The sequence below is a fragment of the Metarhizium robertsii genome (assembly GCF_000187425.2).
Source record: "Metarhizium robertsii ARSEF 23 chromosome Unknown MAA_Scf_2, whole genome shotgun sequence".
NCBI lineage: Eukaryota > Fungi > Ascomycota > Sordariomycetes > Hypocreales > Clavicipitaceae > Metarhizium > Metarhizium robertsii.
Genome location: NW_011942160.1, coordinates 6,034,575 through 6,052,115, shown reverse-complemented (window position 1 = coordinate 6,052,115; position 17,541 = coordinate 6,034,575). Strand labels below are relative to the sequence as shown.

The 17,541-nt window shown below is 54.6% G+C and overlaps 6 protein-coding genes across 6 annotated transcripts; 3 read left to right on the top strand and 3 right to left on the bottom strand.

Annotated features, from left to right (window-relative positions):
- Positions 1 to 1,619: 1,619 nt before the first annotated feature.
- On the top strand, positions 1,620 to 3,080 carry MAA_08463 (glycoside hydrolase family 43 protein; the record flags this gene model as incomplete). Its single annotated transcript, XM_007826461.1, has 1 exon — positions 1,620 to 3,080. One exon carries the CDS (start codon positions 1,620 to 1,622, stop codon positions 3,078 to 3,080), a length of 1,461 nt encoding a protein of 486 aa, XP_007824652.1.
- A 787-nt stretch (positions 3,081 to 3,867) lies between these two features.
- On the bottom strand, positions 3,868 to 6,195 carry MAA_08462 (Protein kinase, catalytic domain protein; the record flags this gene model as incomplete). Its single annotated transcript, XM_007826460.1, has 1 exon — positions 3,868 to 6,195. The coding sequence occupies one exon, from the start codon at positions 6,193 to 6,195 to the stop codon at positions 3,868 to 3,870; it is 2,328 nt and encodes a 775-aa protein (XP_007824651.1).
- A 2,348-nt stretch (positions 6,196 to 8,543) lies between these two features.
- On the top strand, positions 8,544 to 10,250 carry MAA_08461 (C6 zinc finger domain protein; the record flags this gene model as incomplete). The annotated part of the gene is made up of 1 exon (XM_007826459.1): positions 8,544 to 10,250. One exon carries the CDS (start codon positions 8,544 to 8,546, stop codon positions 10,248 to 10,250), a length of 1,707 nt encoding a protein of 568 aa, XP_007824650.1.
- A 1,257-nt stretch (positions 10,251 to 11,507) lies between these two features.
- On the top strand, positions 11,508 to 13,257 carry MAA_08460 (Major facilitator superfamily transporter; the record flags this gene model as incomplete). The annotated part of the gene is made up of 5 exons (XM_007826458.2): positions 11,508 to 11,638; positions 11,707 to 11,925; positions 11,982 to 12,501; positions 12,579 to 12,911; positions 12,973 to 13,257. 5 exons carry the CDS (start codon positions 11,508 to 11,510, stop codon positions 13,255 to 13,257), a joined length of 1,488 nt encoding a protein of 495 aa, XP_007824649.2.
- A 381-nt stretch (positions 13,258 to 13,638) lies between these two features.
- MAA_10881 (uncharacterized protein) lies at positions 13,639 to 14,667 on the bottom strand (the record flags this gene model as incomplete). The annotated part of the gene is made up of 1 exon (XM_011412800.1): positions 13,639 to 14,667. The coding sequence occupies one exon, from the start codon at positions 14,665 to 14,667 to the stop codon at positions 13,639 to 13,641; it is 1,029 nt and encodes a 342-aa protein (XP_011411102.1).
- A 230-nt stretch (positions 14,668 to 14,897) lies between these two features.
- MAA_08459 (copper amine oxidase) lies at positions 14,898 to 17,146 on the bottom strand (the record flags this gene model as incomplete). The annotated part of the gene is made up of 3 exons (XM_007826457.1): positions 14,898 to 15,054; positions 15,116 to 16,711; positions 16,785 to 17,146. 3 exons carry the CDS (start codon positions 17,144 to 17,146, stop codon positions 14,898 to 14,900), a joined length of 2,115 nt encoding a protein of 704 aa, XP_007824648.1.
- Between the last annotated feature and the right edge of the window lie 395 nt (positions 17,147 to 17,541).

Here is a 17,541-nt window from a genome sequence, read left to right as displayed (position 1 = left end):
AGTATTGGATGTTGTGTCTATGTTGAAGAACGAGTCAAGTATACGGACTTTATCTAGTGGTGCAAAGTATCGGTTCAGAGTATCGGCGCAAAAATAGACATACAATATCTGAAAGAGCCGAGATTCGGAATCGTAAAAAGCTTGTTCGATGAGCAGTTAAAGCGATGGGAAAGTAGTACAATGTAAAATGCTCTAAAGTCTCCTCTCTAGCTATATACCTGTGATTCAAGGCTCTTCTTTCACTGTAGACAAAGCCTCTCTCTAAGAAGCCATGGATCCCTTCTTGGGATGTGCATACAAAGGCAAATTTTCTTTCCTTGCCTCAGTCTGAAATGCTGACAGGGACTTGCAGAACATGAATCAATTGTTTTCTTTTTGGCGCGCACCCGCGTGGACCTTTCGAGTCTTGTCCATGCAGCTCAGCAGGTCACACACCGCACCCCTTGGAGTTTGAGTGCGCATCCCCCCCTTCCCATCTCCTTTCCCTTTCATTGACTGCTGTATAGATGGAGTCAAAGTCTAGGATGGAGACGGCCTCTGCTCCGGCTCCGAGTTTTCCCATACTTTTCAGCCAGTTTTCATACTGGGCCTGATGCCAACTTGGCCCTTGCCATATGTGTAAGCAAAGCTGCTGCCACTGATTAATTTTGAGCCCTTTGAAGCTGCTAGATTTGTGCATGCTGAACCAGACCCTTTCATTCTTCTCCCGAGGCCCTGCTGGGGGCCGTTTGCGGCGCGATGTTGCCTGTGGTGTTGGGTGGCACACGGTTAGACCACAACAAAGGCGTTGGGCCAAGAATGGTTACACGACAACAAAGAAGGTATCACGAGACCCGAGGTCGAACCTGAGGCGAGAGATGCCTCAGGCCTCCAAGATTTCACCGATGATGACGAAAGGATTCGGTCAATTAAATAGCATTGGCTCAATGGCATTCATTGGCTATAGCCTACCGGCCAGCAAAGGGGGCTTTGACTTGCATGGACTGGCTGAGGAAAAGAAACTTTGCCTGTTGGAGGACCTGCAGAGAAAGTTTAAGACGGCACTATCCAGTCTTGTTAAATTCCTCGGTCACGTTTGCATTATTCGATTATCTAGGCCCTAAGCAGTCTTTTGGCCGATACCAGGTCCAGGACCCGCGTAACCCTAACCCCACTCACTCATGTCCCAAATAACCCTACTAGACCCGAACAACATGTTCGAAGGATCCGATTAAATATTGCCAGTCCAGCCCATCTGATAGATGGCGCTATAGATCGACAGCTCCGTGGATATCCAACATCCATTCATGCTCTGCTACCGAGGTCGATTGCTTAGTGGTCAACACAGACTCTAGCCGGTTGAGCTCATTCAGGCACCAGGAAGACGGCCCAGACTGGCCTGGGGTCAGTTCAATGCGACCACATGCAATGTTTCATTGAACCTCCCAGAGTCTCCCTTGAAAAATGCAACCTTGGATCTTGGGGAAGCGGGGGTCCCTCAGACCAAACACCCGCGCCGCGATGCAACACAAGGTCGATTGACCCATTCAATGAGCGGTTTTAGCCTCTATTGACTCGAGACACTTCGTCGCCCATCGTCACAGTCCCGGACGTCGGCATCACGGCCTCCCACCGCCATCATGAAGTCTTCAATCCTCCTCGCCATGATTCCCGCCGCCATCGCGCACACGCCAGACTTCAAGACGTCAGAAGCCGGCAACCCGTTCGTCGACGGATTCTATGCCGACCCGGACAATGAATTCTACAACAACCAGTACTGGGTGTACCCGACCTCCTCGTACGAATACGACAAGCAGACGTATCTCGACGCCTTCTCGTCGCCAGACCTCGTCCACTGGACCAAACACGCCAATATCCTCGTCGCCTCAGACTTCACGTGGGCACGCCGCGCCGTCTGGGCACCCGCACCAATCTCCCGCAACGGAAAATACTACCTGTACTTTGGCGCCAACGACATCCAGACCAACTCTGAACTGGGCGGAATCGGCGTTGGCATCTCCGACCAGCCCGAGGGGCCGTACAAGGATGCCCTCGGGAAGCCGCTCATCGGGCAGTATTACAACGGCGCGCAGCCCATCGACCAGGACGTCTTCATCGACGACGACGGCCAAGCCTACATCTACTACGGCGGGCACGGACACGCCAACGTTGCCAAGCTAAACGAGGACATGGTGACCATTGACCCCTTTGACGACGGCACGTCATTCCGGGAAATCACGCCCGAGAACTACGTCGAGGGGCCGCAGATGATGAAGCGCAACGGCACGTACTACCTGTTCTGGAGCGAAGGCGGCTGGGGCGGGCCAGACTACGCCGTCTCCTACGCCATGTCGAAATCGCCCACCGGCCCATTCAAGCGTCTCGCAAAGATCTTGCAGCAGGATCCAGCCGTGGCCAGCGGCTCCGGGCACAACGGCGTCATCCACGTCCCCAACACCGACATCTACTACATCGTGTACCACCGGCACCCGCTCGGGGAAAACATTGACGCCAACGACCGGCACCTCGCCTACGACCGGCTGTACTTCAACGCAGACGGCACCATTCAGCCCGTCAGGATGCTGGTCCACGACAACTTCAACGACGGCAAAATGATAGGGTGGACGACCTACGGCGGATCCTGGGACGCCAAGACCAACGCCCTCAGGGCTGGAGCCTCTGCCGGCGGCAAAGCCCTGCTCAATACAAACTTTGGCGATGTGGACTTCTCCGCCGACGTCAAGATGCCCTCTGCCAACGGCGGCGACGCGGGCCTCGTGTTTCGCGCATCGAGGCCTGCGCTGGGGACGGATGCGTACGACGGATACTACGCCGGCATTGGCACGTCTGGGAAACTGGTGCTGGGCAAGGCGGAGGGCGGTTCGTGGACGCAGCTGGCGTCTGTAAAGGCCGACGTCGTCCCTGGCAAGACGTACCGCGTGAGGGTGACGGCCAAGAAGAACGCAATCAGTGTGTACGCGGGGGACTCGACGTCTGCGCAGATTCATGTGCTGGAGGGGACTTTTGCAAGCGGCATGACGGGGGTCAGGGTGTATCAAACCGATGCCGTGTTTGACAATGTTAGGGTTGAGCATTTATGATTTATAGCAAGAGATACTTGCCTATATGGAAGAATGCACTAATTGTGAAGTAAGTTGTGCACGGAGCGTGTTTTGTTGCTATAGAAAGCACGTGATAGTATAAAGTGGAAGAAGTTTTCAAATATAGCGGGAAATCTTATGTATTTGTTTAATATTTTTTACTTTTTCGCCTTATATATTAGTATATATTAGTATATATTAGTATATATTAGTATATATTAGTATATATTAGTATATATTAGTATATATTAGTATATATTAGTATATATTAGTATATATTAGTATATATTAGTATATATATATATATTAGTATATATTAGTATATATTAGTATATATTAGTATATATTAGTATATATTAGTATATATTAGTATATATTAGTATATATTAGTATATATTAGTATATATTAGTATATATTAGTATATATTAGTATATATTAGTATATATTAGTAGAAGGCTTTTTAAGGCCTTAATTCATGGCCTTTTAGTAATAATAATAATAAAAAGATCAAGTTTATTATAAAAAATCCCGTAAATTTAATCCCTTCTATACCCGGTCGAGGGCTCCTGCAAGCCCTTTATGACCCTAACGATAACCCTTAATTGTGATGTTGACCCTTTTTAGACTCAACACGCTTGTCCCCATCTTATGTAATGGAGACGATAAAATAGTAATAGCGATAAACTCGTGTATAATCCCATAGGCTGCGTGCCTCTTCCAACATTGAATCAATCCAAACTTCCTCTCCTCTCCGTTCCTGCCCCGACTAATATAAGTCGCTCGCACTTATTTCACCGGACGCCCCCCAACACTGGACAATATATATTTCGTCGCCTGAACTTCTGCATTACAAGACCAGTACATTCGATCTTGCCGTTTCTTCATCGGATCATTGTCCGGCTGGGTTCGCGAGCGCCTAGACGCCTCCACAATCGATGCTCTGTCAAAGTCGATGATCATTATGCGCTTCGTATCAGGGTTGTATAGCATATTGGGATCTCGTATATCGTTGTGGATAACACCTTTGCTGTGCATGGCTCGAATTGCCTGACACGCCCCATCCGTAAGTCGCTTGTCAAGGCCACCGGGCAGCTCAAGGCTGGATAGTGTGCGGCCGCCCCATGAGAAGAATGTGACGTGTACGATGTAGACGCGGTGGTCATAGTAATAGATCTTGTTCATGGGCCGGAGATCAACCGTCCCCAAGAACACAGGTATACTGGTGCCTTGCATGTCCTGGAGACGCTTGTAAACGGCAGCTTCGTGCCTAAGGTACTTGATAAGAGGCGCCGGAGTCCCCTTGCCGATAAAAGTATACCCGTAGCGCAGCATGGTGACTCGGAATAGCGCGCCAGACGCTCCGCTGATGTTCAGGTTTGTAATTCCATCATCCAGAGACTTTTTCCACTGTTCTCTAAGAAGTTCAAGCCACGTAGCGTGGTTGACAGGGTGATAGGCCTTCGCCTTCATACCAGACGGGGCAGGTCCAACCCCCATGTGTCGCGACACATTGGGACAGCGGGTATCGAGGAAATCGCCATTAACTAACCCAATTAAACATTTCTGGGTGCAATACTGCTCGCCGCGAGTAGAATTTCCGCTTGATGCGGCCCCTCTTGACTGAGAAGTGTTCTGGCGTCCCCGGGCTCCGCGTCCTCGGGTACCGCCTCCTCGACTCCTTGTCCGCCGTATAGAAGGACTAGGAGAACCTGGGGAATCTTCTTCTGCTTCGTCGTCGGAACTCGATGGAGAACGTCTCCTGGCTGCTTCTCTTGCCGGCCTATCCGCCCTCACTGGGGGTTTGGGTTTTGAGCGAAACACCTCCGGCGTCCTGTCAATATTGCCATATGTCGATGGCTTATAAGGCGTCCTGGGTGCAGATGATGAGGTTGTACTAGGAGTCATGTTGCGAAGGGTTTCCTCGTCACCGCGCTTCCATTTTTTCAGACGACCTTTGACCCTTTCACGCATCTCCTGGTTCTGTACCCGCTCTTGGTCGCGCTGGCTCAGGGCCAACAGGATGAATGACAAGTATTGACTAACAGCGGTGCAAGAGATGAGCTCAGATTGGAAGGGGATCTCTTCCTTAGGCTCAGCCACGTGATACAAGACTGTTTCTGGAGAGTTCCAGTCGACCTTGAGAAAGACTGTTGCCTCGCCATTGGTTAGAATCCCGTAGCTCACACCACCCTCGATCATGTAATGGTAAGTCTGTGTAATGGCAGCAGCCGTGAGTTCTTTGGCGTAGTATTCATAATAGGCCTGTGGATCTTCTTCTTCTTTCGGGACTTTTGGGTTGTTGACAATATCTTCGAAAATATCTATCTTCTGTCGCAAGCCGGCCCGAAGTTGATCTGCGGTAAGCTTGTGGGGAGCCTTGTACTCCTCGATTAAGAGCAGGTTACGCTCTTCCATGGACGCGGCCTCGTTGATATTTCGATACACACAGATCTGATCTGGCCTGAGTTTTTGAGAAAATGTTGAAGGCTGACGCGCCGATGCTTGTGGCGGTGTAGGAGCACGATTGTCGTCTCCCAAGGCCACGTCGCTGATGGCACTCGGGTGATTTTCGAATATGACGCCACGCCCTATCCCATATTGAACCAGTATATTCTTGTTCACTAGTTGCTTGATAATGCTCTGAACCGGGTCTTCTATAGCCAGGTGCATGAACTTTTCGAGCATTTTTTCGTTGGCTATCTCTTGAGAGACCTTTCCGCCGAGACGAGACAGCCAATGCTTTGAATCAAAGAGTCGCTCGTACAGGGGGAAAGATCCAAATAGTTCGTTTAAATGATGCATCTGTTCGGTCAAGAAACCTGTCCATGGCACGATATTTGTAGGACATGTTTTCCCCGATGGATGTGTAATAGATCCCTTTGACGTCAGCGATTTGTTCTGTTGCACGCTGAACTGCAAGAAGACATCGTGACAGGCCTCAATATATTCTTTGAGGGTGGTTTTGCGCGTTTCATCCTCCAGATGCTGGTTTCGATTTTCCAGGTGCTCGTTTCGATTTTCCAGAAGTTGATAATCTCGCTTTTGTTGCTCGGTTTCCAGACGACTTTCCTTCAAAAGCCTTGTGAGCCTTTCAATTTCCGATTCCTCAGCCATGGCGATGGTTGGTTAAGCTTAGGAAGGCCACGGGCGAGGCCTGTCGTTGAGGAAGGGTGACTTGGTTGTCGCGTCGCCGTGTTCGTTAAGTGGTTATGGGTCAGGCACGACTCAGGGTGCCGCCTAGTAATCTATATCAAGAATGTCAGCCAGGGAGGTTTTCTTATAATATTTTATATAAATTCATATACCCAAGTATATATTAATATATTTAAGTATAAATTAATATACTTAAATATATATTAATATACCTAAGTATAAAATAATATACTTATATATAGTAAGTATATATTATAACTTAACGTACCTGGGCTTTTATAGAAATAAGTATATATATTAATACTCCAATACTGAGGAATACAGGAGGATATGGTAAATCAACACAGTATCGCACAATATGGCAATAGCTCGGAGTATCAATAATCACAGTATTAGCTGTGATGAGACAGTGTTGGTGAAAGAAAGGAGGATAATCCGCGCTGCTTGGTGACCCTGAAGAACGAATTCGAAAAGTCGAAAGAAATGCGGTGGGAGGACGACCCCTATTTATCTTGGCCGGAAGCATGCTCGCTACCAGCTGCTTGAACCCACAGCAAAAGACACCCAAAGTCACGATTCACAAACACGATGTGAACAGCCTCAGTTTACCGTTAGACGTCAACTCTTGCGGCCAACTCGGTGTATTTGAATGTCAAGTGATGTGCGATTGAAGCGCATAGGCCAAGTTTTCCAGTCCATTCTGCAGCCGTGACGCGTCGGTTGGGTCTCAAGGCGAATGAATATCGTGTGTGGTTTTGCCCGGACCAAAAGCAAGTGTATGAATGGGCCGTGCGTATGGCAGCCTACTAGTGCCAACCAACCAAAGCGAGCGCGTCGCGATTCCAGGGCGTTGAACGTTTGTACGACACGAACTCGTCAACTTGCTCTTTCTAGCCGGGATGCGGCCTCGACCGCATATTGCACAAGGCCCGTGAGTCCGCGACGCTGCCTTGTGGACTCGTGACATGGCGAATATGCATCTCTCCACAGAAGCTGCTTATATTTAGCAAGTGGGAGCAAGTTTTTTCTTCGTGTGTCACCAGTTCTGCGCAGCCAGAGAAGTCACCTTACCCGGAGAGCGTGTGTGTTGGTCGTGTTCAGTAGTCAAAACCCTCACTCTAGTCATGTTTGAACCTGGCTGAAGGTGAGCCCCGTCTACCTGCTCCACCTGCTGCCAACTGATTTCAATGTCGGGCACAATTAAAAAGTAGCTTATTGGTTGTCTCTGCGTCTGCTGCAATCTCGAACTTGGGAACGTTGGTCCACAGAGTAGGTCCGGGCTCGTGAAAACTCTCTGGCTTGGTGAATCTGTTGGCGCTCCCAGGGCAGACGCCAAGTCAAGCATCACACAACCAACAGAAAAAATCCAGGATCAGCGTCTCCCCAGCGGCAGTTGCAGGCCAAGATATGTAACTAGTCATATTCTGCGAGGCATCGTCCGCACTGCGCAGCCTTATCACGAGAGTTCACTCGCAGCCTTGTTACAACTTGGCAAGACACCAATAGCTGGCCACGTTCAAGTTCCCCCAGCAAGCGTGGGCTTTGTGGTAGGACGCGAACAAGGCAGCAAGATGAACTCGAAACGTAGACATGTGATTCATGTCAAGATGTGGCCAGTGCCGCTGTGCCCGTGTTGTGCCCTGGAGAACGGAGCCCAACCTTGACTGCATGTGGGCATTTGGATATGCTGGTTTGTGTTGTGACTGTCGTCTCCTGTGGGCCTTTTTATTCGGCCACTGTCAACGAAGTAGCATTTCGAGATCGTACTTATCGTATATCATGTTGGCGAAAAACATGGCCAACAAAGCCCGTACTGCAGCGATACTAGAGAGTGAATGGTGGGATGAAATATGGATGTTCTCGTAGTAGTAGGTCCAGGTATCGATTGATCGCACGTCCCAGGTATTGCATATCATGACGGCGCTAAAACCAAGTGGGCATAGGGGACTCCACACACCAGTGACAACTTGACTCGACTTCGACGGTTGTGCCATCAGCCAGCCGTCTACACATACCATCGTCCACACAAGGTTCTTGACTCGAAATTGCGACACTGCGCCTTGACTGTTTCAACGAGGCCGCGGCTCCATCTCAGACCGGGTCTCCCAGAACCGACTTTTGACAACATCTGCGGTACATCACCTCACCACAAGGCCAACGTTGCAAGGACCAGACCCATCTTCCCCCGGATTTCCCCCCCTCACTTCACCTCACCTCCATGCCGAGTCCCGATATCCACATCGATTGATCCTAGCAACAGCACGTGTGTGTCTGAACCACCCTGTCACAGCGTGTGAAAAAGGCCACAAATGACCACCAAGGTACAGACAGTCCCCAGTCGTCTGTCACCATCTCCAGAATACAAATCCAAGTCATCTCGAAACGGCCCTCGCTCTCGCAACGGATGCTGGACCTGCCGCACCAAAAAGGTGAAATGCGACGAAGTACGGCCAAAATGCTGCCGCTGCCTTCGCCTCAAGCTGCTCTGCGATTACTCACCGCGCATGAAGCAGAGCACGGCCAACCGAATACTCGGCGACAACAGCAAGGCCGTCACCAGGTTGTCCCAGAACCCTCCATGTGCGCTCAAGCTGCCGATACCCACGTCTGAGCTCGCGAACAGCGCGTCCTCGATCGATCTGACGTCTGCAGATCACGAGGCCATTAGATATTACCGCACCACCTTTGCCAGATTACACCACACAAAGAATCCCGACTACGGCCTGTACGCCGTCATCTTCAGCATCGCCGAGAGGGAACCCATTGTGATGCGCGTCGTCCTGGCCCTCGGAGGCCAGGAACTCGAATTCCGGAAGCGGCGCTCCGAAGAAGAGCTGGCTGGGACATGCACCGTCACGCCCTTGCACCACTATGCGGCGGCCCTGAGAATGCTGGCCGAGGCCGTGGACGGCAGCCCCGGACCCGACGGTCGGCAGCTGGACCTGGACGCCATCCTGGCGGCCATCTTTCTGATGCTCTGGTATGAGCAGAAGTTCGGCGACGCGTCCTGCCGCGGCTTCGCCAACCATCTGGCCGGCACGGCGCGGGTCGTCGAGCATCGCTGCCGCAACGACGTCTTCAAGCGTGCCCTGCAAGAGCCCATGCGCCAGGAAAAGACGCTGGCCCTGGTGCGGATGGGCGGTGACGCCCGGGACCGAGAGAGCATACTTTCCCAGTTCTCCGCCCGGATGCTGAGCCATCTCTGCATATACGACAGCATGGCTGCTGGGTATGGCCTGGGTGGCCGCCTGGTCGAGACGCTGAGCCAGGCGCTGGCGTTCAGCAACAGCACGTCGCTGTATGCAGACAAGGTGGATTCGCTGCATGGGTTCTCGTACGGACTCTACCGCGTCGTTTGGGCGCAGGACTACCCGCAGGAGGAGATGCTTGACGACCTGGAGAACCGCACAATCTACTGCCTGGCCTCGTCGGTCGTGCAGCTACGATTCATGATTTCTCGTCTGGAAAGTCTGGGCGTCGGGGCAGCCGGGGCGTGCCTCGCCGAGATTGAGGCCGTGTACGAAGCTACTCATGACAAGTTCGAGGAAATCTTTGGCATTGCAGACGCCCTCTCGCCCAGCTTTGACAGCGCAAACCGCCTAGTCGCCAACATCCGCCAGATCGTGCCGCAATACTACGGCACCAAAATCCAGCTGGCGCGTGCTGTGCGCAAGCTAGGACTGCCGAGTAAGCTGCCGACCGAGGACTTTGTCGGACTCGTAATGTCGCTGTGCACGCAGGCGCTCCGGCACAATGGCAACGATGCCATGCTCAGCGTGGCCAATGCGCTGTTTATGGCGGCCATTGAGACGAGCGACGCCTCTCGCAGAGATTGGTTCACGGCCAGGTTTCAAGCACTCTGCGCGTATGGGTGCAACTATGCCCGCGCCCATCGATTGCTGGTGCGCGCCTCGGCGGCCAGGAGTCGAAGCGGCATGGCTGGTCCCCTTGGCGAAGAGGAGGTTTCCGCCGCCATGTATTCTGAAAATGGTGACGTCGAAAGATTTGTCATCTGAGGAGGCGTTTCTGGAATGCTTTGCATCACAACCCGCTTGTCCAAGGTTCAGGGGCTTGACGCCTCCAAGTCGGGCGCTGCATCGACGTAGCCATCTAATTGCCGGCTGATGCGCATCATGCTGTGTACCAAAACTGCGTGGTGCATTGAGCGTAGACTAGCATTGTATATTTGATCAAGGTGACTAACCCAGACCATGTCGTGTGCATGTAAGCCAAGAGGAATACTAGTAAAAGTACGGAAAAGCATCAAGATGGAAGCAATACGCAAGCCATATTACGGGAACCAATACCACTCTGAGAAACGCTCACTACAATCATGCCTCGAGCTGGCTTCCCGACGCTTGGCTGCCAGACATACCATGTCGTTATCAGGTTGACAGCCACGAGATGCACGTGCGATCGGGTAACTACCTAGTGCAAGGGTGGCTGCGGCATGCCAACCAATTGACATTTGAAGGTTGTAGAATTACATGCATGCATATGTACTCCCGTGCGGGGAATGGACTTGATGTGTCAGCTTGCGGCGATATACCGGACTACTTGGAAGATGCATGTCAAGATTCTGTAGGTGACGACTGACAAGTGCGGTTCCGATGCCCTGCATGCATCGATAGCTCTGATATCATGTTTGCTACTCCGTACAGAGTACCGCATGTATTCAATGCAGTGCTCACGGCTTGGACTGCTACCTGCAATGTAACCTCGAGTGCTACTCCAGTACGTACTTATGTACTCCGTAGCTTCCCATCAGTTCTCCACGCCAATCATGCTCACCTCTCCGCGTCATCTCAGCAAGGGCACGTCCAAAAACTTACATGTTTGAGATAACATTCCCCCACCACCATCTCGCGGCCGGGCATCGGGAGCTCATCTCCGCCAGTCAACTTTTGGTGTGGCGGATAGCAAGATTGACTACTTGCCGCCTCGGACAGTCTATGTGACGATGCAACGTCGGGGTTGCCCATGGCGCGATGCCAATCCGGAGCCAAAGTACAAAAGGCGCATGGTGTCTCAGTCTCGTTGACCTGTCTTGCTGGAAATGCGCGAGGCTGGACGCCCACCATTACATCGCGATCGATTTGCGTCGTTGCCTCGACTTTTCTTCTCTACACCTGCGTGCCTACAATTTGGTGCCCGTTCGGCCACTGCTGATCATTGATGCTTTTGCAAGTGGTTGCTGTTACTACATCGTCACCTACAGCCTACAGGCCTCAGAGAACCGGATCTGCCACCAGCATCACCACGCTGACAACGGCATGGCGGAAAAGGTCGACACGGAGCGCGGCATGCGCAGTTCGCCGGCGGAGGAGGTCAAGTTCGGTGACATTTCCAACGAAGCTCTTACCCCGGAGGAGGATAAGCGGATACTGAGGAAGATTGACCGATGGTATGTCCATCACCCGACTATGCTTTGCTCCCGCTTGAGTGCACAACTAACGCCCCGCGATTCACAAGGCTTCTCCCCGTCATGGCACTCTCCTACCTCTTCCAGTTCCTGGACAAGTCGGCCCTGGGGTTCACCGCCATCATGGGCCTCCGGACGGACCTGCGCCTCACGGGCGAGGAGTACTCGTGGTCGAGTGGCATCTACTACTTTGGCTACCTGGTCGCCTCGTACCCGGCGGCCATGCTCATGGTGCGCTGGAAAGTCGGCAAGGTCATCACCATGTCGGTGTAAGTCTCTCAACCACCCCTCAGGAACCCCCAATCTCCGCTAACCACCGTGTCAGCCTCGTCTGGGGCGCCGTCCTCATGCTCACGGCAACCGCCTTCAACGCGGGCTCCCTCCTCGCGAACCGCTTCTTCCTGGGCGTGACCGAGGCCGCGATCGCGCCGGGCCTCACCATCGTCGTGTCCATGTGGTACAAGCGCTCCGAGCAGCCTCTCCGCCACGCGGCGTGGTTCCTGGGCAACACCTTTGCCGGCATCTTTGGCGGCCTCGTCGCCTACGGCATCGGCCACGTCGAGACCATGGCGCCCTGGAAGGCCGTGTTTCTCACCTTTGGCGCCGCCACGGTCGCCTGGTCCGTCGGCATATACTTTCTCCTGCCAGACACGCCCATGGAGGCGAGGTTTCTCAGTCGGAAAGACAGAGAAAAGGCCGTGCTGCGCGTCAAGGAGAACATGACGGGCATCAAGAGCGACAAGATTAAATGGGGACAGGTCAAGGAGGCCCTGTTGGATGCGAAGACGTGGCTGATTGTCGCGCTGCTGCTGGCCTCGTGTATTCCGAACGGGGCCGTGACCACGGTACGTTAAGGCACCGCGCAATTGAGCCGCTGGGATGGTGTCAAACTGACTCTTTTTTTTTTTTTTTTTGATTCTAGTTTTCAGCCATTGTTACTGAGGGCTTTGGCTTCAGCACCTTTGATACCCTGCTTCTCAGCTGCGTCACCTACCTCCTGCAGCTGGTGCTGGTGCTCTTCGCCACCTGCGGAAGCGGCTACTTTGCCAACTCGCGGACCTACTTCATGGCATTCAACTACGTGGTTGGTGTGGCTGGCGCGGCCATGGTGCGATATGTCGCCGCCGAGAACAAATGGGCGCGGTTCGTTGGCACTGTACTGGCGGGTGGGTATAGCGGCAACTTTCCATTGACTGTGTCCCTTGTGTCCGGCAACGTTGGGGGCTTCACAAAGAAGGCGACGGTGAATGCCATGGTATGTTTTTTTTTTTTGGTGGTTGTTTTGACACTTTTGCTAACGGGGGATTGTGAATTAGTGCTTCATGGCCTACTGCGCCGGCAACATCATCGGCCCCCAGCTCTTCTTTGCACGCGAAGCGCCGGAATATCTGTCGGGGTTTTTGGCGCTCATGATATGTCTTGCGATGGGCTTCGCCTTGTGCTGGGCCATTCGGTTCCATCTCATGTGGGAGAATAGCCGGCGAGATCGGGTGGTCAGCGCGGACGAGGTGGCCGCGTTTGAGGAGGCGCGGCATGGCGTCATGGTGAACTTGACTGACATGACGGACAAGGAGATTCCGCAGTTTAGATATGTGTATTAGTCAGTGGAGAGGGACGGGGATGTTGGTGAGAGTGGCTTAGGAAGGACACTGCTCTATGCTTACTGTCATGCGTGAATTGATGAATATTGATACATACTGGTATTTTTCAAGTTGGCGTGACGGCGGGTCTTGATGGCAGCTCGGAACAAGGAGCCCCACTTGACACTTCTCCGAACGCCGGCTCCAACCGGCAACCTCATCAGAGTCATCACCAGATTCACCACCCGAACCTCGCCTCCACAACCGTCAAATATCTCACGCTGTCGCCAAACTCCCCATCTCCTGGCCGTACTCGCCCCCGCCACTGGCACATCAGTCTCACACCCTCTCATTTCAGTCATCCTCCCAGTCAAGTTCGCAGCCCCGGTCCCCCGCTCCTCTTCACTCATCCCAGTCGCCATCATGGCCACCGACAACAAAGCGCACCTCCTCCCGCCGTCCTAAAAACCCCGGATACCCGCCTGGCTGGCCGAAGACACCCCCACCTTCGACTACGCCGGCTTCGTCGTCGGCGAAGTGCCCCGGCGCGCCACCCTCCTCGCCAAGTCGCCCGGCATCCTCGCCGGCGTCCCCTTCTTCACCGAGGTCTTCGCCCAGACGGGCTGCAGCGTCGAGTGGCACCACGCCGAGGGCGCGCCGCTGGACCCGTCGTCCTCGCCCGGCGGCAAGGTCCAGGTGGCCACGGTGGCCGGCCCCGCGCGCGGCATCCTGCTCGGGGAGCGCGTGGCCCTCAACACGCTCGCCCGCTGCTCCGGCGTCGCCACCCAGTCGCGCCGCGTCGTCTCGCTGGTCCGCGGCGCCGGCTACGCGGGCGTCCTGGCGGGCACGCGCAAGACCACCCCGGGCTTCAGGCTCGTCGAGAAGTACGGCATGCTGGTGGGCGGCGCCGACGCCCACCGCATGGACCTGAGCGCCATGGTGATGCTCAAGGACAACCACGTCTGGAGCAGGGGCAGCATCACCGACGCCGTGCGGGCCGCCAAGGCCGTCGCCGGCTTCAGCGTCAAGGTCGAGGTCGAGGTGCAGAGCGAGGAGGAGGCCGACGAGGCCATTGCCGCGGGCGCCGACGTCGTCATGCTGGACAACTTCACTGGGGATGGGGTCCGCGCCGCGGCGAGGTCGTTGAAGGAGCGCTGGGCGGGGAGGAGCTTCCTGCTCGAGGTGTCGGGGGGGTTGACGGGCGACAATGTCGAGGCGTATGTTTGCAATGGTGAGTTTTGCGCAGTGCTCTTGTGTTTGTTTTCTGCTTCTTGTCCGTGGTGGTCGTGATGCGTCGATGAGCAATGCTGACCGTCTAGACGTGGATATTATTTCGACCAGCTCCATCCACCAGGGTGTTCCGCACGTCGACTTTTCTCTCAAGATTGAGCACTGAGCAGCCGTTTCAGGGGGGCTGTAGATGGGGGGCATCGTCACTCTGTTCAACTATTCAAACTAAATGTATATTTATAAACTCTAGCGGCTGTGCAATCTTGTCTGTAACATGTCCCTGACCAGCATCTCGGTACATGGTGTAAAAATGCCCTGTTCATGATTTACGTGCCATTCCTTGCTTCACTTTGAAGTTTGAACCCTTGACACTCTGCGCGAGGCCGGCTTCCTTACTTCCCCCCCACTAGCCATGAAGTCCCTGGATCCTTCTACGCAGAAGCACACCCGTTGCCGTTGGCGACACGGTTGGTCACGCAGCACGGGACAAGCACACTCGACTCATTCTTCTTGGACGGAACATCAAGCGCAGGGTTTGCTTCGAAAAAGTCCACGGGGCGAAGGTGAATCTGGTACATCTCCATGGGCCTAGTCGATGTCAGAGCGCGTGCGAGCAACAACCAATGGCACGGGGGAAAAAAAAACTTACATGACCGGCCAGTCCTCCACGCGGGGATTATGCGTGAGGCCATACACGGGCCAAACCACCGGCGAGCTCCTTTGTCCGTGTCCATTCGCGCCACTCGGTTTCCCTTCCTCCGTGAACCAGTCCCCCCGGCGAACCATGTCGCCGACGCCTCCGGCCTCCGCGCGGCTCTGGTTAGTAAACTCCCCCGCGACCCAGAACTCGCCGTCCCGGTACCCGGTGACCCAGGCGTTGTGCCGCGCAAACTGCGCGCGCCGGCAGTGCACGCTCTCCTCGTCCGCCAGCATCATCTGGGTAGCCGGCGCGACGAGCTTGTACGCCAGGTTCCTGCCCGAAACGGCATTCCTCCTCTCGGGGTTCTCCATCTTCAGGGTCCGGTTCAGCCTCGGCTCGGCGTCGACGTGCGTCGGCCCATCGACGACGCGGCGCCTGACCTCGTACAGGTTGCCGTGGGGGTTGGTCGCGGGGTTTTTCCTCACGCCGTGGCTCTCCTCGACGACGACCCGGGTGCCGCGGTACGAGTCGATGGCCGGGTCGATCCGCGCGGCAAAGATGTGCTGGTGGTTCTGGGCGAGCACGCCGGGGGCCACCACGTTGCCGTAGCCGCTGGCCTTGTCCTCGTCAATGGCCACGACGCTGAGCATGCCGGTGGCGCGCGTCTCGAGGGTAATGCCCCCCGCTAGGTCGAGCTTAAAGGCAAAGATGTACTCGTAGTTGGCGAGGGTGCAAATGAACTGCACGACCAGCTCTCGGGCCCGCGCTACGATGGCGTTGTTGGTGCGGAAGTTGGTGTGCTTCCAGAGGATGCCTTCGTCGGCCTCGTGGATGCAGACTACGGATTCTGCGGGCGTGGGCGATCCGTCGGGGCCGCTGAGCAGAGAGTCGACGTAGTGGATGGCGCCGAGACAGTCGCATCCGAGGGTCAGGTTGTTGGCCATGCGGCCGACGCCGCCGTCGCCAAAGTCGAACGCCTGCTTGCGGTGGAACGGGGGCCGGGGGTCGGCGTAGGGGACCGTCAGCTCGGAGAAGCTGAGGCGGTAGAAGACCGGGCGGTGCTGGTAGCAGACGTCGTGGAGGACGGCGCCCTCGCGAGGCGTGAAGCCCACGCGGAACCGCCATTTCTGCCACTCGACGAGGCCGTCGTCTTGGATGGTGAAGGACGCGCCCTCGGGCTGGACGACGTTGAGGGGCTTCAAGCCGGTCCGCATCGGGTGCTCGAGAAGCTCGGGGATCCATTCTGCCGGTTTGGACTTCTCAAACAGCGTCTTGGGCTTGTCGCGGCGAGGGACGGGGTCCAGGCCGTCGTCACTTCCGCCGGTGGCCAGCCTGTCTACTCGGATCACCTTCTTGGTGACCCAGTCCATGACGGGGATGATGGGGACGGGATAGCCATAGTGGTTGGTGTCGGGGTGGTTCTTCCTCGCGTCGTGGGCAAACACCAGGCCCTGCATGAGCCTGGGGTCGTCGTCCTTGTCTGACGGGCCATATGGCCACGGATCAATGCTGAGCTCGAAGCCCTCGGGGAGAACAAATTCCGTCATGGCCTCCTTGAACATTTCCGACGCCATGCAGTGGTCAAAGAACTGAGTAAACTCATCACTCCATGGACGTTCATGTCAGTCACTGTGATGCTGTCCAGACTGACGGGTGAAAAGACAGAAATAGTACTCACGTGGTAAAGTAGGGATACGAATTAGGTGATGCAGTATCGCTGCGAACCACCTTTGCGGCATCCAAATCGACCACGGCCCTCACAAGCTCATGCCTGTCCACCTTGATAAGGTCATACTCGACATGAGCCTGTCTCGCCGGCCGAGGCGTGTCTGCCGTCAGACTGCCCGCATGCTCAGCTTCCAGGTACGGAATGAGGGATTCCTTGCTCGGCTCCTCGAGATTGATCTGCCTAAAGTACAGGGACTGAGAGCTGCCGTACTGCTTGACAATGATGTCTCGTGCCTTGGTGAACTCGTCGGCCGAGAGCTGTGTCAGCGGATGGGGGCCAGCAGCCACGGCGGGGTTGGAGTGAACCGTCATGGCGATTTGTATTCTTGTGTATCAAATGGTTGGTCAGATGCACGCCGGTATCCCAAGAAAGCAGAGGATCACTCCATCTTAAATCTAGCAGCCGGGTACGTGGTGGTACGGGGGGCGAGCCACACCTTTATGTACGATCACTGACCCGGTCAAAAGAGAAGCACCAGGCACAAACGTCGGACCAGATATGCAGACTTGTACAGACATGTAAGCTCGGGGTGGGGCATTTCAAGCACTTGACCCCAAGGAGAGAGAGACATACGTGCCGGGGAAGTTGGACGATAAGGAGCGATGGAAGCTTGTTCTCGCCAAGACGTTGACGGCTTCAGCCGTCCGTCAGCTCCGCGTCGATTACCCATGGGCTACCCAGCTGTCATGCTTCGTTTTGACCAGTC